Genomic DNA, 24,431 nt, shown 5'->3' with positions numbered 1-24,431 from the left:
TTTCTCAGAAGTTTCCTCTTCTGAGCTCCGGACTTATGTGTTTGTATACTTTGAATCAGACATTGGGATATTATTCATTTTAACTAGAACGTCTTTGCTTGCTTGAGAGAAATTTATTTAAATATTTTTAATATCTCAAATTTGTATGATCGGAAAAGAAATAATAATTAAGTTTGTTTCATACAAAAAATCACAACTAAAAAAGCTTTATATTTTCTTTTACTTGCTAACTAGCAAATTTTTAATTCAAATAAGACAAATTCTTCTCAAATAAATAATTTTGTAGAAAATTTTCAGCTTCTTGAGATCAACTTAGCCAACTAAAACTATCAAATAAAGCTTTCTGTTTTATGAATAAAATAAAATTCTCTCAGCATCCGTAGCGTATGCACCGGTAGGGTAGTGTGCTGGTAACATCGGGGCAGCGTCGGCATTGAAACGACGGCGTGCATAGAAAGCGAGACGGGCGAACGAAAAACGAAAACTAAAGTAAATCCTTTCGAATGGGAAGGTTCAGAAGCGTAACCATAAGTCGGAAAAGATGGATCAAGTTGGAAGCGATTGCAAAAGCTCGTAGTCCCTCTGAGCACATATTCATTCTTATTTTATAAAGTTTCTTTTTGTCTTTTGTTAGTCTCACTTAACTGGCCGACCCAACAAGACGCCCCCCCCCCTAATTCCTGGCCCCCAGGCTAGAGCCATGTCAGCCCTACCCTTGTGGGGGTCATGATATGGTCATTCTCATACTTCATAGGGTTTTAGAAGCCAAACCTTCTGCTTGAAGAAGTGGTAAGGTTACAGACATTGCCGTAACTAATTTTTCATGGGGCCCTGTTTATTTTATTTTATTTTATATTTGGCCTCCCCATTTTTTGGAGAAAAAATAAAAAAACAAATACGATAGAAATAGATTGGTTAATTTTTAAATTTAACCAAAAACGTTACGGAATGGGCCCACACGGCGGCAAAATTTAAAATGATAATATTGATTATTTTTTTAAACCCAATAACAGGGCCCCCCTTCGTCCTGGACTCTGTGCCTGTGCACCCATTGCGTCGGCCTGGTTACGGCATTGGTTGCAGATACCATTTCCATACAGAGTTGGACAATAACAAACATCCATGTCCATGGCGTGATTCGAACGCGCAACCTCTTGGCTGGAACTAACCGCTCAGTCACCCACGCGTAGCGTAGTAGAACACTACACTACACCACAATCGCGTGTAGGATAGAACAGTTATTTGATTACTTTATTTATCTTTACCTTTCTCTATAGTAAATCAATAAATGTGTTCGCATTATTAATATCATGCAAGACCAAGAGTACAAATTATCATGAAATAAGGGAGGGCAATTGCGTTTCCTGTTCGCCCATCCAAAAATCAGGACAGCGGCCACATTTTATACGCTGTTGTCATTTTCTTTTCTATCTAAATTTGAAGATAGGAATACAGAACATTCCTTGACCCACTCGTAAAAAAATTTGAAACACTCTTTAATCTTCCTTATCAACTTTGGAGGAACGTAATTGGAATCATACCGAATCTTTCTATCCAATATAATCCCCCTTCTTTACTCAGAGACAATAATGATCAACCTTTCGCGTTTCTCACTGTTTTTTGCGTTTTTCATAGTTATAAATGCTGTTTGATAATACGAATTTGTAAGAATTTTTTTTTTTAATTGTAGGTCACGAAATCGATTAAAAACATGCAAACTAGCATTGAACACTCGCATTTTTCTAAAATCTACAAAATTCCTTAAATGTGACATAGATTATATTTATATCGGTACAAATGTTTATTTTGTATTCAACACGATTTTGCTTTATTTCTTGCTTAATTTTTGTGGTGATGAAGAATCCATAACAAAACGAAAATAAAAGTAAAAACTTATTTTCTAAGTTAATCATTGCATCTGATAAAGATTTTTATTTAACCAACGAAACGTTTGCTTCAGCAGAAATAAAATCACATTTGGAAAACGGATCTAGAATACGAAGCAAAATTATTGCTGGTGTGTTGAAGTTATCACTTTTTACGACACGTCTCTAAAATTTGCAGCTTCCTTCACACACATAATATGACCTTCGTGGAAGACGCAGACTAGGCAAACACGTGAACCACTGACGGCGTTTATGATTTAGAGGCGTCTTCGACAGAGAAAAGAAACCTGGCACGGCCAATGGATATTCAGTTTCCTTAAAAACAGTTCCTTACAAGGATTAGGTTTAACCTTGGCCGTTTGTGCTGTTCCAGATGAGTACGTAAACATTAATCAGCTCTGACAAGGTCACCTTGGTCTTCACCAAATAATTATAAATCTGCTTACAATAAAAATGCTTCCTGGCAAATGTTGAATGGAGTTGTATTCTTATAGCGCATCGGGCCTGAGGCATGTTGCACTCTTAAAACCACATCAGTTTTTTTTTGAAAAAAAAAAAAAAGAAGTTGAAGAAAGATAACTTGAATACATACCTTGCAGTGACATTTGACACACTTCATCTGACCAAACGGTTGTACAGTGGGATGCCATTCGTCTCCATTAGAATAGAACTGGTTGTGAAGCTTGCACCCTTTAAGTAAAAAAAAAGTAGTAAATAACAGTAAGTCATCCCTTATTACGAACTGTAGGTGAATTGTAATACTATATAGCTAAACACTCAACTTTTATTATGTAAGCATATTAAACTATAGTTATTAACTGATTAATTATAAATAATTAAATGCATGCGTACTGCAATAATTATTATTAGTTACTCATACAATGGATGCATTAATTATATTGATGTACTTCTTAAAAGATAAGCACTTCTTATCTTTCTTGGGGGGGGAGGAGGAAACTAGCGCTGTAAGGAGGTTAATCGTTAGAAAATCCTGGAATCATTGTCTAGAAAAAGAAATGATACTTTTTCTAACCACATCAGACCTCCAACAAACAAGGTGGTAGCCTAACACTGGTCAATGAAAATCACTTACCACCGTGTAAGGACTTTCTTAAACATGAATGCCAGAAGGGATTCAAATCCTGCAGATTGGAAAGCAGAGATTCTATTCACTTGTTCACCCAGGCTAAAATTAAAGGTGCATATACTATAAATTGCATTGAAATGTACTGTGATTGCTCTTCCCAATTAGAGTTGAAAACTCACATTTAATTAATTCCACTCTCCCTATAATGTTATAAATTATTAGAGCAATCATTCGGACGAACACTCTATCTATCTGTCTTTCACTCTCTCTTTAAATGATTCGTGTTGTGCTGGAGTAGGCTGCAAAATAATAAGTCGAAATATTGAACAGGAGCAGAAGTAGCTGAGTCGAATGTTTTCTTTACCATTCGACCTAAGTGACCTGGCTCCATTGATCGAATTGTATTTTTACTGTTTTTTTTTATTTTACATCCATAGAAACAAAGGCTAGTTTTCTGTTTTTCAATGGAGCAATGAGAGCACGCAGTTAAAAACGAACGACTATTTTCAGATACAATATAACTAGATGAAAATCAACAATAAAATAGAGACAAGCGATGGTCAGCTGTGTCGATGTCTATGATATGATGGGAAATAAAAATTTCTGTGGCGAAAGCAGAACTATTCAGTACAGCAACAAATCACTTGCCGTGACTTCTGTTCATGGCTAATATGTTTAGGAGCTGAGAATTCTCAGATCAACAAGCACTCAAAGCGGAAAATTTTATCAAACCCATAAAGACACATTTATTTCCCGTATTATGCATTGTGATAAACAAGAGCTTATTATTTTACTCTGAAATCAAGACTTTATATCCGATTGCAAATAGATCGGAGTGCAGAGCCATAATAAAAATGTTAAGAAGCGTGCCAAGATTTTTTTTTTATTCCAAAAAATATGTCTGTGAAAAGTTGATAGAAAACAGTCACGTTGACAATTTTTAGTAGCTTTTGCAGTTTGTCACGAACTTATTTTCCCAATTAGCTAATTGATGCAATTATCGATATTTATCGATTATTATTGCTATAATCAAGAAAGTCGATGATTTTCTTGAAGATCAGCTTCCAAACTAGAAGTTTGGACAATATTTAGGCACGAATTTATTCCCGAGAATTCATAATTCATTTCTGGCTTTGAAATATATATATATATTATATATAGAGAAGTTTAACCGACTGTTATGAACTAGCATTTACTTATCTGCCAGAACAACAATGAACGGGAAGCTGAAGATATTTGATCAAGCTCTTCGAGTTTCACAGCTGGAAGAAAAAATCGCACGAAAAGATTATCTGCGAATCAAGCCCAAGTGATTCAAAGGGAGATAGGCTCTTTCATATTACCTATAATTTACGCTGCAGTACTGTTATTAAATGAATTAATTAAATTATTGAACACGATTTCTTTATTGTACTATGGACACAAACTTCGGATCGTTAGAGAGAGAGAGAGAGAGAGAGAGAGAGAGAGAGAGAGAGAGAGAGAGAGAGAAAGAGAGAGAGAGAGAGAGAGAGAGAGAGAAAGAGAGAGAGAGAGAGAGAGAGAGAGAGAAAGAGAGAGAGAGAGAGAGAGAGAGAGAGAGAGAGAGAGAGAGAGAGGAACACAGTTGCATTTCATTTTCGTTTAAATGCTTTTATAGGCCCATAAGTTTTTAGTAGCATAAATAGAGGAAAATATCGACGGGAAAGGCTCGTAGATTTCAAACTATTATAATTTGGATTCATTGTTTGTTTTGATGACTCATGGACAACAAAGCAGTTATTCCAAAACGGAATGGTTACTTTTAATGAACCATATTCCAAGTATCTTCCAGTTTTTTTATAAAAAAAATTGTTGTACCAAAAAAAGTTGTCATACCTACTTAACAAATCAAATTATTATTTTCCTTGAACCGAAACATATTGATAATAACAGACTTTTGAAAACACTTTAGAGAATTTAAAACACAGTGTCCTAATTAAAGGCCATGGTGTTTTTCATTTGTGGATTTGAAGTAATAAGTCCATTAGTTATTTGCTTATTATTATTTTTTAAAACAATTCTTTATTCATTCGTTTTATGTTAATCACAGTTTGGAATGCTTATTTTTGAAAGTAATATTTTATTTTTCACTTCTCGCATAATAGGAATCAAGAATGAGTGAAGACTCAGTTTATTCTAGTGTTCAGTTTAATAATTTAATTCAGGTGAGTACGATTTTTTAATTCCTTATATTGAATATAGAACTCAGTTTATTGATTTGACATAAAAGCACATCCCCCCCGCCCACTGTTAACGTCATCTTTTGTTCAAGCATAAATCTAATCTTTCGAGAAGGTTCATTTGTACATGTTGGACACGTAAAGTACATGTCCGACATTCGAAAGACATGCCAATATCGGACATCATTAATTTAATGAATTTATACTTCTAAAAATATTAAATTAAATTTTTGTTACATATAAAACTCACACGAATTAATATTTGAACAAACAGAAAAACTATAACGTGAAGAAATAAAAGGCTTACGTTTAGTGACGCTAATAATAATAATCCGTGGTACTTATAGGACCCTTGAAGGTCCACGACCTGTCAAGTTGCCTTTGATAACATTGGGATAAATCTTATGCGTAAATATGTTTTTTTTTGTGTGTGTGTGTTCTCCTGGCCGATTTGCATGATTGCGGAACGAAAATCCGACGTTTACGGGAGCTAAACAACTTCCATCTCCAAATATGAGAGACTGACCACTTCATCTTCAGTTGAAGTTTCGTGGTACTAAAAATATGAAGTGTGCTTCAGTTTGTGCAAGATCTACGTGTGATTTCTTGGATTTGGTTCAGGTCGGTATACAAGTTTACTTAAAGATGTTTATTTATTTATTATTCGTTTAATTTCTACTAATTAATATTTCAAATTTTTTTATTCCCATTTCCTGATAGGTAATTTAAAATTTAAGTGATTTTTTAATTAATCGTGAGTGTAAATAGAAAACCAGCAGAATTCTATTATAGTGGACTAGACTACGATACGCTAGTAGAACTACTATCGAAATATAATTTGGAATTTAATAGAGATTTAAAATTTTTATTCGACGTGGCCGTTAATATTGATGATGATGATGAGTCTTTTGACTCCATGGAGGCCTGAATAATAATAATATTTACGCTTTCTAAACATTATAAAAGAATATAGTTTTAGTGTTTTATAAGTATTTAAGCGATATTCAAATTGCGCTACAAGGTATCTTAAATTGACATAGCATATCATGTGCTCATACATAAGGTTTGATATTTGATAGAGCTTCTCCGCCCCTTCCGTAATAGGAAGCCGGAATTTATATATTGCTGTGTTAGCAAGCTATAATCGTCATAGTTAACACTTGTACTAATAATATTTTACATCATAAATTAAAATCAAGTCAAGAAGAGGTGTATATCTAGTAAGATAGGTCTAGGTCATGGTAATTTCTAAAGTTTATTGCTCAAGAAGGTTTTTCAGGATCTATATGGAGTTTTTTTTCGTTCCATATAGACCTAGCAGTGTTAGGACTGTCGCTTAGTTCATAGTATTTGATCACCTAGATTTTCAAGTCAGTCCATCTACGCAGTTTAGAGTACTATATTTACTTGCAGAGGTACATCAGTAATCACGCAATATTCACCATCTTTCCGCTAGATAGTATACTGGATCGAGACTATGGATATTATATTATTATTATTATTAGTAGTAGTAGTAGTACGGGCAACTCCAAGGAGTCCTTAGACTTATCAAGGGAGGCCCTAACATCATGTCAAGAACAACTATTCAACATTCACACAGAATCTATCATATTTCACCTTGAACTCATTCACAGTCATAGCTCCCATAACAGACTCCGGCAGCTTATTCCACTCATTCACCACTCTCCAAGTAAAAAACCTAGCTCTAACACCCTTGCTAACCACACTCTTGCCCAGCTTCCATGGATGGCTCCTAGTCCTCCTACCACCAGTCCTATTCTCAAAAATATCTTCTGAATTAATCCTATAGAAACCCTTCAGCAATTTGAATGTCTCAATCATATCTCTCCTTTTCCGCCTATCAACCAATTTATTCAACCCGCAAATCTTCACCTGTTTTCATAAGATTCATTCCATAGACCTGCTATCATCTTAGTCACTCGTCTCTGGATTCTCTCCACCTCCTCCCCATTAAGAAGAAACCCTGGTGCCCAAATTTGGGCACAGTGCTGATTTAGCACTTCGCCCAAATTTGGGCGCCAGGGTTTCTTTTGTGTGAGTGCTGATTTAGCACTTTTGCGATGTGCCCCCTAAACTTCAACTCCCTATCCACCGACACTCCCAAATCCCTGGCCTCGTCAATCTCTTGGAGTACGGTTCCACCAATGTGGTATACTGCTGCTAATCTTTTCACCCCAAAATGCATAACCTTACATTTTGGATGCCAATTTAATTTTACATTAAATTGACATCCATTCTCCTTAGCCCAACCTCCAAACTATCCAAATCATCCTGCAAAATTTCAACATCCTGTGCATTCACTATTGCTCTACCCAACTTTGCATCATCAGCAAACAGATGCACAGTTCCTCTCAGATCCTTTCCTATATCATTAATGAACAAATTGAACAGTAGTGTCCAAGAACAGAACCCCGCGGCACACCACTAGTCACAGGCCGTCTTTTGGACTCTACTCCTGAATAAACCACTCTCTGGTATCTCTCCATCAACCACCCTCCTATCCATCTCACCAACCCTATATCAGGATTTAAAACTATTAGTAAGATACTTCCTGGTATTACTGGACAAGTGAATAGCGCTTCCACTCTCTAACCGGGTTTCATTCCTATTACATGCATCGATGTTTGTGAAATGCTCTTTGGAGTATCTTGGAAAAAAAAAGTTCCATGTTTGGCCTCTAGAGCAAAAGTCTTCCCGATTATCTAACCATTAGTCCACCCAGGGTACTAATACTAATAACTAATATACCATAGGCTAACATAACATTGTGTTGATGTAATGAACACAAAAATAGATATTTTTGTGTTCATTATATAATGAATTCTGAAGTTAGGAAATATTCTTCAATTGTAAAATAAACATCGACTTTTATTAACTTGATATAAACATATGTAATTTGAATATAATTTGAAGTAAGTTCTAGCATGTCCACAATATTTACCTCCAGCTGCTAAAATGTCCTTTCCGGTAATTTTTTCTCCTTGATCACCCAATTGACTGGGATTGGCTATAATTATTACACGAGATGACTTCACACCAATAGAATCTGTAACGAAACACAAAAGTTATAAATTGCATATTTCGTATACTAATTATTATTTAATTGTAATCATCGAGTTTACTTCACTCTGATATTTGTATTTTATTATTTTCTATGGAAATATTAGGGAGGAATATCCGGTAATAATTTTTAGAATGAAAAAAAAAAAAACAAACTTGTTCCAGTGTTATGATATTAAAGAAAGGTCAAAATAAAAGGCAAATTTAATTTTTTAGTTATGTTCCCAGAAATTCGATATAGTAATTAGTTAGTGTTTTTCGTAGAACCAGAAAAGAACTCTTTTCTGGTTTTTTTTTTTTTTTTGGATTATTTTCACACGTACGGGTTGCATCTCAGAATGGTATTCCTGAGTAACTTTGGCAGGCGTTTGTCACTGCTTTTCATGAAGATTATGCCTAATATTTTGGAGCACCTCGATCACCGACATTAGTTGTTCCCGTTAGTGTAATGAATTTTTATTTCACCACACAGATTAATAATATAATTTCGGAGTAAGCTAATCTGGAAACGAGTTCGAATAAAAAAAAACACGAAAGAAAAGGAAAAAAACCAAACAAACAATTTTGATATTCCTTTATTTGCAGTCTTCTTTTTAAAAGATATAGTTTATTCAACCTAGTGGATTTATAATATTAAACCACATTGTCGATTAAATATTGTAATCCCGTTGATGAAAATTTTACAAAATACGAAACTAAAGAGTAGGAGCAGTAGTCCTCCCGCAATGAGTCCTTGAACCCCTGGTGGTGTCACGTAATAATAATAAAATAATAATATAAATGCAAATTTCAAATAAGGTTGAAAAAAATCCATTGAAATTATATCATGAGTTATATGATTTATAAAATAAACGTTTCTTAGGCTCAAAGGTACTATAAATGTTAGTGAGAGAGATGCTCTAAAAAATCAAGTGTAACTACGGTAATTGTTTGTCTTTATTAGTAGCGTATTGTTTGAATGGTAATAGGCATTGCGCGCTAATAGTTTTTCGAATCTCTTTAAGCGATGATTTTTTCTAAGAAATAAAAAATGGAAACATCATGTATAGATGCGGTGCTTAACCGAATAAAGCAGTCCTTGCGATTCAGAGTAGCTTACAAGTCACAACAGTAAAATAAGTATGGAGTTTTGCCCTTGCTTGCTTACTTCCACTATACCGGTAAACAGTTCTAGTAGCTTGAAGTATGTTCTTGTGAACGGATGCTACATAAATGCAGAATATTGTGCGGTGGGTGGACATAGCTTTCAGATACATTTTAGTTGTTTAGCTAAAGACCAAGACCACAGGCTACCTATAGCAGTAGGTGGTAAAACTGTAAACAAATCTCTCTCTCTCTCTCTCTCTCCCCTCTCGCCAAAGCACTTTTTTTAGCCACTCATTCGTTTGCGTTTTTGTTCTGGTAGAGCTTTACATTTCGTTTTCGATTTATTGAAATTGGACTAAAATTTATAAATACACAGCTGCTATACTGAATGGTCTAATATAATTTACAATAAAAAATATGCTGAATTTTTTGATGAATGAAACGTAGTGAAACATGCACTGTATTTATTCACCGTGCCGAATATCGCTGGGTGATATGATATAAATTTAAAGATGGAACGACTGCAGTTATTACTGTAACTTGTTCAATTGCAGTGGCACTCCGTAAACATATTTGAAACTTTTTCGTTTTTCTCTCCTGATAATTGTTTCGTTTATTTTTAAAATTAAATTAAAAACGACATGCAATTTTTGCTCTCACATTAGTTTTCCACTATTTTTTGCTGTTTCCTTAATTACACTGATCGACACCTGAAGTGCTATTTCAGGTGTATACGTTTTCTGGAGTAATTTGGCGTTGTAATTTTATCTTAATAAAGAACATCCAAGTTTCCCAGAAACCTGAGGTGTGATAGCAGTATTTTATATTAGTTTTCATCATCCGCGTTAAGAAATATACTGAAACATCTACAATTATAAGATAGCAGAAATGTTTATGAACAATTTAACTTTTTTTTTCCCCTTTAAAGACATTTCTGCATGTGAATTTACTTCTGTATTCTCTAAGAATGAAAAGAGTATGTTTCAAAGAGACACGGGAAGACACAAGAATCCAACTGCAGTGGACCATGTGGGCGGTTTCCGTTGTGTTTATGTTACCGATAGCTTTTGATTCAGAAGTTTTCCAGTTTGTTTTTTCGGAATTTCAAGTCGTACATGCATAATTTTGAAATTCATTTTGTGTAAATAAGTATATTACTTACTTGGACACTTCTTGCAGCAAGCAAGAGGGTGATCTCTATATGCTTCCTTCTCTGGACATGGCAGTGGAGGACAAGTGATTCTCTTACATTCCACTGATAAAGTGTCAGCCTGTAAGTAAAGAAATGTATGTGGAGCAATAATGTTGAAGAATTCAACTTTGGGAATGCTTTAAAAATACGATAACTATTATTTATTGATGAAGATATTTCAACTTCCAAATAAGGTATTTAATTCTCCCCAGTATATACGTTGGGACGTTATATATGCACATTTGGGGTTGATTTCAATTCGTAATATGCTGCAGTAAAGGGAAACATAATTTATTTTTATTTATTTTATTTATCACTAGTTGATATATACTTGCTGTAGCTATATTAGTAACCTGCCTCATAGCGATCCATGTTTAATATCGATCATTTCTATTCAACAAGGAATGAAATTAGTGGTGTGACATTCTCTATAAACCAATTTGAATGTGGTTTGGTTCAGAGGTCTTTGCTTACATCAATGGAGCCGTCGAGCTGCTTGCATTAAAATAGTAGCTGTTTAGATATGATCAGACCGATCAGTTGTGTGTCGCTCCGAGTTTAGTAGTTGCTGTTGTCTAAATTTGTTCAATTTTGTTTCCTTAAACAAATAACAAGGGTTAAGTAATTTATTATTCATTACCATGGATAACTGCAAGCCGCAGAAAGTCATAATAGAAGTGAGCATTCACAACAGTCGCTGGAGAAGGCAAAGTGAGAGAATAAAGCAAAAATCTTAAACATTATTTTTGTATCTAAATGGAGTCGAAACAATCCTTAAAGCTTCTTATTTTAGAAAAGAGTGAGGAAAGAATGGTCAACTAAGAGTGGAAAATTACTAAACTGGATTCCTAACTAGCGGTACAATTTCTATATATCGGTGTGTGTGTGCGCGCGCGCGTAATAATATGAAGTAGTCAACATCCCTACTAGGATTTGCATTTATTTATTTAGAAATGTAAACCATAATGGATATTTCAGTCTGAGATGTAAGCGATATTATTTTTCAGATAGGTGGAAGTTGAGTGGTATTACAGTGGTATTATGATAATTGTTAATATTATATTATAGTTGAGTAGTATTATATCATCGACTTCTCTCGAAATATTTTTTATGCTTTTACTGCCACACCATCAGCTATACTTCAAAGATGTTCATATTCCAAATAAGTATGGATCATTTGAGGTTCTAAAAAATTCATCGTAAAATTTATATTTGTGTAAACAAACACATATGATTCTCTCTCTCTCTCTCTCTCTGTCTTGTACAGGTGCATGAAAGAATCGCCTTATTCTTTGGTCACGTATCAGCTGTTTTCTTCTTCTTTTTTCTGCCGGTTTCATACGGAAGTGGAAGACCAGCAATTAGAAACACGAAATGAATTTTCATAAATTTTTTTACGAAATACATATGATACCAAAAAGGTTGTCATATAAATGTTGATTTTCAGAATAAGCTGGATCAATGTATACATATTTTCATTTGGTTTTGTTTAAGTAGAATTGGCAAGTAATCAACTCTAATAAAAGGAAAACTTTTATTTGTGATGCTAATCCTGTTTTGCAAGATTAAATGAATCCATGCAAATTTTGGCAGTGCTCTTTTTGCAACGAGGATCTGCTATTTTATGGGAATCAGCGAACTACGCCTCTGTCTTTCTTGAAACATGAATAATGGATTTGCTAATGAGTAGCGATAAAAGAAAAAAAATTCTGTTTGTCATAGCGTTCTTTTTTAAATAGATAAACGAAGCATTTGTGTGGCAATTTGTGGTCCAAGGCCACAGTGTAATTGCGTGAATAATTTTTCCAAGGAGGTCGTGTATTGTTTTACACAAGGTGAAAGTCTTGCGTCATCGGAGCCTTTCTGTAGGAAGTTGTATTTATGAGAGAAGCAGTCGTGTGAATATTCATTGCTGACTCCTTGAAATTATGAAACAGGATTCTGTCAGGTATTCTTATCTTTACGGGCTGGAATGCACGACACAGCACTAAAGTACTCTATGTATTCGTTGATTTATCTGTTGTAAAAGACGTGATAAAAGAGTGGCTGCCGTAATCGCTTAATTTGGATGGTCAAATTGCTTATTACTGTAATATATCTCCTCAGTGCCCCGAAGTTATACAGTGAATCTGTTTTTACAGTAAGATATACGTTAACTGGTAGTGTGTTTTACGGAAATGAAGACGACATTGCAACCACTATAAGCAGTTACCAGAAATGACACTTCACCTTCGTTTGACAAATAAGTTATGAGTGATCATCTCTGTAATAGACAACTAATGTCAAAACTGGCGCCAAAAGCATGGTATGGATAAAAAAACGCAGTCTGGGTGGTCTTTTCATAGGATAGAATTTCCTCATTTTTTTACTACTTATAAATATAACTTTTAAAAGCAAGGTCGTCAATTAGGCTTAGGTAGTTGTGCAGTGTATCGCACTTCAGAACGAATAAGAATTGCGCTCTGCTGTAATCAGAATAAATACAAGCGAGATGAACTGTTCATGTCACTTTCTGGAAAATATGTATTAAAAAATTACAATTTATCTTGTTAGCTATAAAGAAATATACAGCATACATGTTGTATGTCTTGTATTCGGCTAAATCAGAGATTTTACATTTGCGATTCTTTCATCATAAAGGATCCACTAGAGTTATACACGCAGTATCAAAAATATCAGTACCTATCAGGTTAAAACTATAAATAAGTAATAGTCTCCAGGAGATAGTATCTACATTCAAGTATGATGGGATAACCTTGGTGTCTTCGAAGGGATGATAATGGGAACTAGATTGGCCTGAAAGTGTCTCGGAAACCACTGCGTTGACAGGATGGCCACGTTAAACAGTGTCTCAGGTATATATATATATATATATATATATATATATATATATATATATATATATATATATATATATATATATATATATATATATATATATATATATATATAGAGAGAGAGAGAGAGAGAGAGAGAGAGAGAGAGAGAGAGAGAGAGAGAGAGAGAGAGAGAATGACTTGATAAACTGAAAACATAAAGTCAGCATCGTGGTGTGGATATTCTTCGGTCGGTCAAATGGCTGTATGCATTCATTTACAACAAGTGGTTGCAGGTGAAGTATATGAACGCATCGCTTGTAGAACACTGTCTAGATAGGATATAACAGCAAGCAACCATTATAGATATCACTCATGTCTAACCAGAACATATAGCTCTGACCAAGTGGGCAAGGATTAGAGAAAAGTTTTGATAGAGTGAAGATTTCCGGTTCTTATCATTTGTCACAAGGCATGGGTCGTACGTCGGGGAATGGCTACAGGATAACAAAGTGAATTTACTTTAATGGATTGATCCCCGTCACGTACTAGATCTGAATCTCCTTAAGCGTCTTTTTTAATTCAAGATGTTCATGAGAAGGACTTGCGCTAACAAACTACAGGAATTCATTATGTTTACCTAGAGTACGATGCCAGTGGAGTCGCGGGAATATCGTGGAGTCGATTACCTAGCATATCGTAGCTACCCTAAAGGCTTACAGTAACTATCACTATTAGAGCATTATTAGCAGTTTTTCTTCTTCAGATGTTAAAGAGGCTGAAAACTATTTTATGTTCGCACATGTTGAAATATTATTGGCTTAATATATTATAAAAATGCGTGATAAGAATGTGATTGTAAGCTTAGTTTATATAGCTACAAATAACTTCTCCCTATTTTCCAACATTTCCCCACAAAATAATTCTCTAAATAATTCTTACCTCGTAAAGTACTTTTTCATCTGGTAAAATTTATGCCCGATGTTACCTCTTAAACTTTTCTGCATTCACATTCAGTGAGAAATGCATAAATATCTAACATCGACGATCGCTACGATATTTTCGGTAAATGCTACTTTTTTTAAATTGAAATTAAGCGTATGTTTAGAATAATTTTAAATTATTGTCGTGTATAGAATTAGATAAAATGAATTATACTAATTATGTAATCTAAATATAATTCGGTAATTTTTGCTGCTCCTTTTAAGATAACTATTTAATGTCTCCAACGACAATGAGCATATCTCTACTCTGTCATGAACTGCAAACGATATAAGAAGGATTTCACTTAGTAAAATCGAAGGCCAGTTTAATGTCTGCAAGGAGAATAATCGGATTTCCACTATATCATGAAGTGCAAATGATATCGAAGGATTTTTCCTAATATTCAGGATGGAAAACCAGGAAAAGGAAGAAAGGAGAAGAAATGAGAATAATTTTACAGTTACAGCAGAGAAATCACTTTAACACTGGCAAGTGTAGTCTCCAAAGGAAGTAGGCCATTGATCAGAATAAGTGATAACTAGATGGCGCCACGTCTGAGCTGTATGTTGGGTGAGGATGATATGTCTCTCGTTTTTTGCTTCCTTTTTTTCCCCATATCATCCGAGTTGTTGTTTGTGGTTTAGCATTTCGTCTTGTTGACGGAGCACTCGCTTTCAGTGGACCAGTTGACTAGGTAATGCTTTTACAGAACACTATATACTACTATATACATGTAGAGAAGACTGAACATAATTTTTTTTCAAATTTCCTCGAGCCTCCAATAAGCAAAGTTTTCATCACTGGGTGATAAAAACTATCCACATCTAAGAACTTTTACAAACATCCCTGCCATAGTTGGATTCGAACACACAGAATGTTCGAATTAGAAACTACATTATGTTGGTAGCAAAGCTCTGTTTACTTGACCATCTAAGTTACCACCTACTCAAAATTTCACAAAATGCACAAATGACGTTCTCGAACTCCTTTGAACGTTTTGAATCTTTTTCGGAAGTGCTTTTTCCAATCGAATGACATGACTAGTTCATTTTATGTGTAAGGCTTTAAGCAGATCCGCTTTTTATATAAGGTAACACAATTTGCTTGATGAAATGTTCTTCTCAGTAATTGTAGAACGATTCTATGAAAACACGTGCGGAACAAACTAATGGCTTTTGTCAACCTTTCCAATCTGATGAACATAACGTCATAAAGTTCCTGTTTGAGTACTAAGTTCGACCGACATTATACATGTTTATACTGGATTAGGTACTGGATTGACGCGGTGTCTCAAGATGGACTGAGTACTCGTCCAGAAGAGGTTCATTGTTTGATTTGAGAAATGTTTTGAATTAACGCAGTACTTTTCTTCATAGGCGCCTTTGCCTTTCGCTTTGAATATATTCTGATTTCTTCTACTACGTTATGTTCAAATTCATAAAGAAAAGGTCCTAAATTAGATGATTTTGGAAACTCGTCTTTAAACCATAAGAAATCACCTTAGCAGTAATCTTAAATGATTCATATAATATTTTGTTCGCACAAGCAAAGTTTTTAATTTGGTAAACAAAACATACATGGCTATTTATTATGACACACACACAAAAATTAAAAAAATTAAAAATACAACTTAAAAATACAAGAATTTTTTTGGGTCACCATTGTAGAAGAAATGCTGCACCGAAGTAGAGGTAGGAAATGTTGATGTTTGTTGACCTCAGAACTCTGTGCTAGAGAAGGTTTGTTGTTGATATTCAGAGTTGAATTCTCGAAAAAATATTTTTATTGCTGCTTAATTTTTATTCTGAAGTGAACTATTAATTCAGATATACTGTTTCGATGCCATACAATGTATGTCATGGAGTTGCATGATGATTGCTATGCCTGTGCACATAGTGAAAACAAAATTTGTGGCGCTCACGATTTAACTATACTTCATTCTGTAGTTCAGAAATTTTATTCACCAGTGTGAATAAACTAATCCCCTGGTAGTACTCCGTGCCAGTTGCCTTTCCTACAACGCCCAGTTTAATCGTACTAAAGATAACTATTGAAGAAAGCCTGCTGGACATCCAAAATGGCATACTACTTTTGAGTAGATGACCTAGAAAACAGAAAGTAGAAGATGGTTTTTTAAAAACACTTTCAAGTTACCAATGCTGGAGGAACTCATTTCCCAAGTATCAAAGTACTTATTAGATTATAATAATAACCCTACTTGGAATAATAGCAAAACACATGAGAGCATACCATTTGGCCATCAGTCTTAGAGTTGCTATTGGTCATGTAGTTATTGGATAAATGTCGGGTTCTCATCTTTCTTGTTCGTCTGTACCCCCTCCCAGCTGTTTGCCTCTCATTATTTCTTTCCCTTTCTAATCAAATAATACTTTAATATTCATATGATACCTGGTACTTACTTCACAGCTACACAGAGCGCATTTGCTGAATCCAAACGGAGGAATGTAAGGATGCCATTTTGTCCCTGCTAGGTGATACTTTTTGTCACCATCAAAGTAACAACTAGTCGCAGCTTGTCCTGTTGAATTGTTTGCACCATTTTTTTCTCCTGAAATGACAATATTCGTATTAGATATTAGTTCGACTGCATGTACATTTAATTAACTTAAATCCAATTCATACTATGTTCATTTTGTTTGTGCGTGCAGGAAATGGTGGTCGCTGTGCTATTCATTTCTGAATAGTTTTGTCATGCCAAATTATTCCGAAATATATATATATTATTGGTTGTTTGATGCGAAAATGAACACCATTGATAGTTTATGAATGTTTTATATGATATGAAAGTACAGCAGATATCATAAAGTAGAGAAGCGTTTCGAATTTGCGTGGATATGCCAATGATCTTTTGGACAACAAGTTAGACAATTCCTAACTATATGATAGCAACCTTAGCTTTAAACATTTTTTTAAAATCAGTAATCACATTTAATTATTAGATTTTTGTTTGGCATTGGTTACTTGGCTTTAAGTTATGATAAGAGGGAGTTCAGTGGTTCTAGCCGTTGCCATTTAGATGTAGTTTTTGATCAAGTAAAATGGCATCAAGCTTTCTGGAACGTATAAGAGGAGTTACATTTAACCTGCATTCTGTACTGTTCAAGAAATACAAGAAAGAAAGAAAGAAGGAAAAGGACATAAATCATGCCCTTTATCAAATTCTAAGTATAAATGTACAGCAATCCTCGATTAATGCGCCCCCTATTAGTACGTTTTCGATTAGTGCGTCATTTTTTTTCGATACTCAAATTCGATTGGTGCGCCTATATAAATCTTAAAAATAAATGTCACAGATTTTAAAAATTTTCAATCTATACATTTTTTATGGCTAACTATTTTAAAAAAATCACTCACCAGGATGAAATAATTTAGTTACCGACTTATGTAAAAAATCACTCACCAGAATGAAATAATTTAGTTACCGATTTGAAACATTTTACAAAGTTATTTTTTATGGCGTACTACACTATTTCCATGTACACTACGTTTCAAATTTACCGCCAAAATTTATGTTTACTGCTTTGCATAGCATTTTGCTGATCATATCTCGTACAATTGTTTTCCTTAATTTTTTGTTTTAAATTATTTTCCTAACCTTTAATCATGAATAAAAGAATTAGAGAGCAAAACGTAGAAGTGTAAAAATGATTCGAAAAGTAATCTGATTGCAAGAAAAACTTGAAATAATAAAGAAAAATGAACAAGGCGAGTCCAGAGCAGAGATAGGACAAGAACACAAAAATGGGTGAATCAAATGCTGAATACAAAGAGAAAGGTAAGGCTGCTTCCAGTTCATCATGCATGTACTCGAAATCAAAGTATTATAATGACTGAATTAGAGAGACTTCTTTTTACATGGATCGAAGATTGTAACCAAAAACGGATCCCGCTAAACACTGACCTTATTAAATCAAAAGCATTGTCTCTTTGTAACCTGTAAAGAAAGGGCTATCAATGATGGAAAAGAAGAAGAATTCCACTTTAGTGGTGGGTGATTTGAGCGTTTCAAAAAGAGAATAGCCTACATAATGTTCTAACCACAGGCGAAGCTGCAAGTGCAGATAAGGAGATATCCAGAGATTTTGAAGAAAATTGTGTAAGAAGGGGACTATTGTGATCAACAAATATTTAATGTCGACAAAACCAGCCTGTTTTTGGAAGTGAATGCCTTCCAGGACTTTTCTAGCCAAATCAGAGAAATCTCAGCCTGGTTATAAAGTCGTAAAGTCGAATGAAATTACTGCCAGCAATATGCGAGCCGTTTGGAAGCACATTCTTCCACATTGTGCAAATGATTTTAGAGACTTTTCAAATGAATCTTAAGTTAATTAAATCTCATTCTGAGAAGTTGAGTGATTCCGACCTGCTAAATTTAGATGTACAGCAGGAAGATCCTGAAGAATATGAAGAAAATTTAATCACTGACAAAGAGGTTTCATAGAAACAATTTGAAAATGGTTTTGGTACAATCGAAGTTTTTAAGCAGCAATGCTTAGAGACTGACCCTGGTGAAGAGAGAACCAGTAAAATTTGCAGACGAGGCAATAGGACCATATCGTCAGTTGTATGAAAAAAAGAAACAGAATGCCCGCCAAACTACGTTAGCTCAATTCTTTGTTAAGAAGCAGAATAATAAATGTATATTCTGAATATGTTTTATTGTCTTTCAGCTTCATGATTTTCCTTTAACTAGGCCCTGAGACATACCCTATACCTTTTATAAAAAAAATTAAGGGTCAAGAAAGAAATCTGAGGAATGAATTATGCATTTTCCCATAGGTTATTATATTCGATTAGTGCGTTTTGGATTAATGCGCCTGTTTTGAAGAACGCATTATGCGCATTAATCGAGGGATTGTTGTATGTGTTTCCTCACAAAAACAGTCTGTACTTTATAAATTTAATGAAATTTTAACACCTGTTTTCGTATGGAACAGCGAATATTTTTGAAGTGAATATCTTTGTCAGGATACCCCATGGAATTCTAATCAATAAATTGCAGCACATGGGGATTGATATGAAGATGGTAAAGTGGATAAGAGGGGGGTAGTTTATGGACAGATATCAGAGAGTAGTTTATTCAGGAATAGAGTCTAAACGAAGGCAAAGGCCCGTGCCTAGTGACGTGCGCATGGCTCTGTTTTTGGACCTCCAACTGTTTAATTTGTACATGATATAGGAAAGGATCTGAGAGGAACTGTTCAGTTGTTTGCCGATGATGCAAACTTGTGTTGAACAATAATTATTACAGATGTTAAAATTTTGCTGGATGATTTGGATAGACCGCGGTCTGGGAAAAGGAAAATGATGTCACTTTGATGTCGCAAAATGTAAGGTTATGCATTTTGGGTGAAAAGATTACCAGCCGCGTACCACGTTCATAGAACCGTACTCCAGAAAATTTATGAATTCAGAGATTTGGGAATGTTAGTGTATAGGGAGTTAAGGTTAGGGCACATTGCAAAAGTGGCTAAAGCAACTCATCGGATTACTCAAGAATACTTTGACGAGCAGGTTATTATACCTCTTTATCGAGCCTTGATAAGACTCCATCTTGGCTACTGCATGCAGACCTGGTCACTGGGTTTCTTGATGATGAAGAAGAGGTGGAGAGGATCCAGAGGAGAGTGACCAAGATGGTAGCAGGTCTATGGAATGAATCGTACGAGGACGGGTTGAAGATCTGTGGGTTATAGAAATTAGTTGACAGGCGGAAAAGGTATGATATGATTAAGACATACAAATTACTGAAGGGTTTTTACAAGATTAATACAGAGGAATATTTTCACTGCAGTTCTGATAGTGAGAGAAATAGGGGTCCATCCTTGTAACGAGCAAGAGCGTAGTTAGCAAAGGATAGCAAAGGTGTTAGAATAGAATTTTGTTTGCTTGGAGAGTCGTGAATGAGTGGAATAGGTGGCCAGAGTGTGTTGTGGATGCCATGACTGTGAATGAGTTCAAAGCAAAGTATGAAAAATACGGCGCAAATGTTGGGAATTCTTGGCATGATGTCTAGAGCCTCCCTCGAAGAGTCTAAGGACTCCATAGAATAGGAGTAGCCAATAATAATAATTTTTATTTTTATTTTTTATTTTAAATAATAATAATAATAATAATAATAATAATAGTAATTTATTGCTAAAATATTTACACATACAATAAACATCTTGAGTGACATTGCAACTTATGATTTTACAGAATTCAGCACTAAGTGCTGCATTTTCTACATTGATTTCAACTAAAATTTTAATAGTACTTTTTTGCCTCTATATTATGTATTTACAACACATGTTCTTCTAATATTAACAATGAAGATTATTCAGAATTTTTTTGTATAATAATTTTTTGTTTATATAATTTTTTAATTATAAGAATAATTTATTACATTTTTTCCCATGTTACATAAGAGTATTATTAATGATATTATCACGTAATAATCAGTATCTTCTTTATTGTTGTATACTTTACTAACTATTTTATTACATAATCTGCTTCTTTGGTTATAAGGATTACGTGTGGTTGAGTGAGGCGAGTTAATCCCACCTACTTCGAAGCTTGGGTTAGCTTTTGTGAAGAGAGTGGGATTTAGGCTTCACTATTTATGTTGTTGCTGCTGTTTATGTATGGGATGCTGGTGATTTGTAATGTGTATATTAGTGTTAATGGTATATTAACTTTGTTGGTATATTTTCCAGAGTTCGTGTTTTAATGTTCTGTAGTTATCTATGTGTTTTAAATTTCTTGGTAGGTTGTTGAGGCGCCTGGGTATCTGATGTGATCTCACAAAAGAACCGTATGAATTGTTGAAGGGTTGTAGGGATGTAGAGGATTGTTGTAGGTCGTGTTATACGATATGTGTCTCTGTTGTTTCGATAGGTGATGTTGAAGTAATTCCTTGTTAATGTCATGTAGTGTTTCAGGTTTTTAATGCTCAGTATTCTGTGTACCGCCATGTGCTGGTCGGATATTGGTTGTTGTGTGTAAGGTGTCCAGATCACTGTTAACACGATTTTCCTATGTAATGTTTCTAATTTTGTTAAGTGACTGTTTGACGTGTTTGCATAGACTGTTATTCCGTATCTGAGTAGGGATTCGCAGATACCGTGATATAGGAATTTTTTTTTTATGTTGAATGGAATAATGTCTTTAATTTGGAAGAGTTTTGCTGCGATGATCCGGAGTTCGGTGTGTAGGTATTCTGTATGTTTTGTCCATTTTAGGTGGGAATCTATATACAGACCGAGGTATTTTGCATGTTTTACAGGTTTAATTTCGGAAAATTGGCAGGTATTTTTGTTGTTAATGCAGAGGTATGTGTGACAGTGTATCGATAGTGATGCGGGGCGCATGATTCTTGGGTTGTGTATTATCAACATCTGTGTTTTGGTGTCGTTGATTACAATTGCGTTTTGGTAAAAGTTTGTTGTGATTTCATTTAGGTCTTGTTGTGCTTTGGAGAGAGCCGTGTTGATGTCTGTGTGGATTGCTAGTAGTGCGGTGTCATCTGCGTACTGAAATATTTGACTTCTTATGGATATGTTATGAACATCTTTAATGTATATGTTGAATAGAGTGGGTGATAATATGAGATACACCGTGTTTTATTTGTATACTCCGACTGTGACATGTACCTATTTTTGTTACTTGTGTTCTGTTTGAGAGGTAGTTCTTGAACCATGTATGCAGTGTTCCTCTTATACCTATTGAGTAATAATAATAATAATAATAATAAACGTTTGTTTAAGTAGACTTATGAAAATGATTATTAACGCACCCAAAATCTATTTTGTTTGTTAAAACTGAACGGCAGATACTAAAAGTGCCTGCTAAAATAAATGTGGGAAGAACTGTTATTTTTGCTCTATTTTCTTTTTTCTTTTAACTTTATTTTAAGAAGACACTTTTATTTAAATTTTACTTTCATAAATATAAAAACAACTATTACATTATTTTGACAAATCATCATTTTGTGCCATCCTTTACTACAGTTATAGTTGCATCCTTAATTAGAATGAAACCTGCGTCAGAAGTGAAATATGCATACACGAAAAGCGAGGTTTTCCTTCATTTATTTCTGTGCAGGAGTGCAATTATTTATTTATTTATCGAGACTATTTTTATTTCTTACCATCGTTAAGGTAGAAAGTTCTCCTGGTCCAAGAAAATACTGACCTAGACACTTTTGAAGACTAGGCAGTTGATGCGGGAGGAGAAAGGAAATCGTTTATTTAGATTAGACACGTAATCTTCATGCGATGATATACAAATAGAAGGATAACCATACGGCAGTGATTAGGCACTCACCGTTAATATAAAGCCAACTCCCATCTTGGGGAGATGAAGTGGTATCAAAATTGGCAAGGAACTTCTCCAGTTAATTACGAACGAGGTTCTCGTAGCTCATGGCTGAGTGTTAAACAACCATATCTTGTTGTTGTCGCTCTGCCCAACCATCACTCTTCAGATGCTGGCACGTTGCCATAGAAACGTCTCTTAAATACGACCGATGGCAGAGTGTGTTGATTTCAAGAGCACTTTTTTTAGTGGCTTCTTAATTAGCCAGACGAGCAGAAGATTGCGAAGTATGCAAAGAACAATGCACCTCAAGAAGCAAAGGGACAGGTCTCTGTTAGTCATGGATGTCAGTTTTATGCCATAAATACTCTAGACATTAGAGGGATCTAATAATGTAATCCGTGTTTCTAAACAACAGACGATTATAACAGCGAAATAACCGTTTTTTTCCTTATTACACTACTTTCTTTTATATATTTCCATTGTCCACCCTCTGCTGATTTCACTTGCTTGGAATTTGTTACATGGCTGAACAACAGTACTGCAAGGGAAGTGCGCAATTAACTTTGGCTCGGATTCGTCTCCCCTACCCCCCCCTCATCAGAATGTAGCGAGTTGTAATTGCTGTTTGCAATTTAATTCTGTTATTCTATACTTGTTCCTAGTTTATTTAGGAAACATTTATTTTACTAGTCCAATTCGTTCATTTCACTTAAATAATGTAATAGCAGCATTCTCTCTGAGTATATCCAAATACCTTTCATCTCATATACATTTGTTCTAATACTTTATATGGATATGCAGTCTCAGTTACTTTTTATATTTGTATCTTACTGCCAGCAACTTTCAAACTGTCTAAGAGAACTTGTAAAAGATATTATTATTATTTTACCTATAAGTATTTATTTATGTTTTTTTTTTGCGTTTGATGCAGTATTAGGTTTGGGGAAATTAAGCTCTGACAAGGTCTCTTACAAAGCTGACAGTTTTTTTTTTTTTTTTTTAAAGCAATTAACTGATTTACTTATACTGGCTGGTGTTATACCCTTAGCTGCTTCTGTCATAATTTCAAACAATTGTATTGTATTGTTTGGAATTATGACAGAAGCAACTAAGGGTATAAGACAAGCCAGTATAAGTATCGGGGTATCTCGCAGCACCTATTTCTTGTATTGTCAGTAGACAGGCGCAGTATTTAGATTTAGCCTAAATAATTTGTGACCATGAATGTGCAGCTGTCATGGTCACAAATCGCTGTACAATATGACTGATACAATCATATGCTATACTATAACCTACGGTGACCTCTCTTATATAGAGGTTGTACAGTCAATTAGCGTCACACATTCTTTCTTTCTGCTGCTGCTGCTGCTATATACATGTCACACGCACTATCGCATATTCTTGATATTCATGATTCACAGCGGGTCGCTACATATTAATGTTTTATCAGTTCTTGTATAATACACACCAAGTTCTTAAGCCATTGAAGATAGATATTGTGGAGATCGGTGATGAAGAACATTATTCTACAGTAAATCTTTATGAGTGGGAAATTGAATAATTCAGTAAGTTCATAACATTTTCAAAGAAGGTATTAATACGTAGGTTTCTATTATATTGGACATAACTTACCAGAACAACTTGGACAGCATTCACCTGGTAGGGTGGTAGAGGTTGAACACGTCTGTGTAGGACATACCACTCGATCACATACCACTCGACCTCTCTACACAAAAAGTAAATATAACATTAAAATATATTACTAAAAATCTGCAGATA

General features: G+C 34.6%; 1 protein-coding gene across 1 annotated transcript in view; it reads right to left on the bottom strand.

The window, feature by feature from the left end:
• The window catches only part of sog (chordin short gastrulation), a 157,463-nt gene that overhangs the window by 3,592 nt on the left and 129,440 nt on the right, over positions 1–24,431 (bottom strand). Inside the window, exons 17-21 of the mRNA XM_090412886.1 lie at positions 24,285–24,378; positions 16,754–16,902; positions 10,504–10,612; positions 8,137–8,241; positions 2,479–2,576 (exon numbers count right to left, since the gene is read on the bottom strand). Coding sequence (XP_090269012.1) covers positions 2,479–2,576; positions 8,137–8,241; positions 10,504–10,612; positions 16,754–16,902; positions 24,285–24,378 — 555 coding nt within the window. The remainder of the gene's footprint in view (positions 1–2,478; positions 2,577–8,136; positions 8,242–10,503; positions 10,613–16,753; positions 16,903–24,284; positions 24,379–24,431) is intronic.

The sequence above is a fragment of the Typopeltis vanoorti genome, chromosome 2, assembly GCF_054136105.1.
Source record: "Typopeltis vanoorti isolate ZY-2024b chromosome 2, IOZ_Tvanoo_1.0, whole genome shotgun sequence".
Classification (NCBI taxonomy): domain Eukaryota; kingdom Metazoa; phylum Arthropoda; class Arachnida; order Uropygi; family Thelyphonidae; genus Typopeltis; species Typopeltis vanoorti.
The sequence above is the reverse complement of the archived record's forward strand: the minus strand, read 5'-3'. Positions and strand labels throughout refer to the sequence as shown.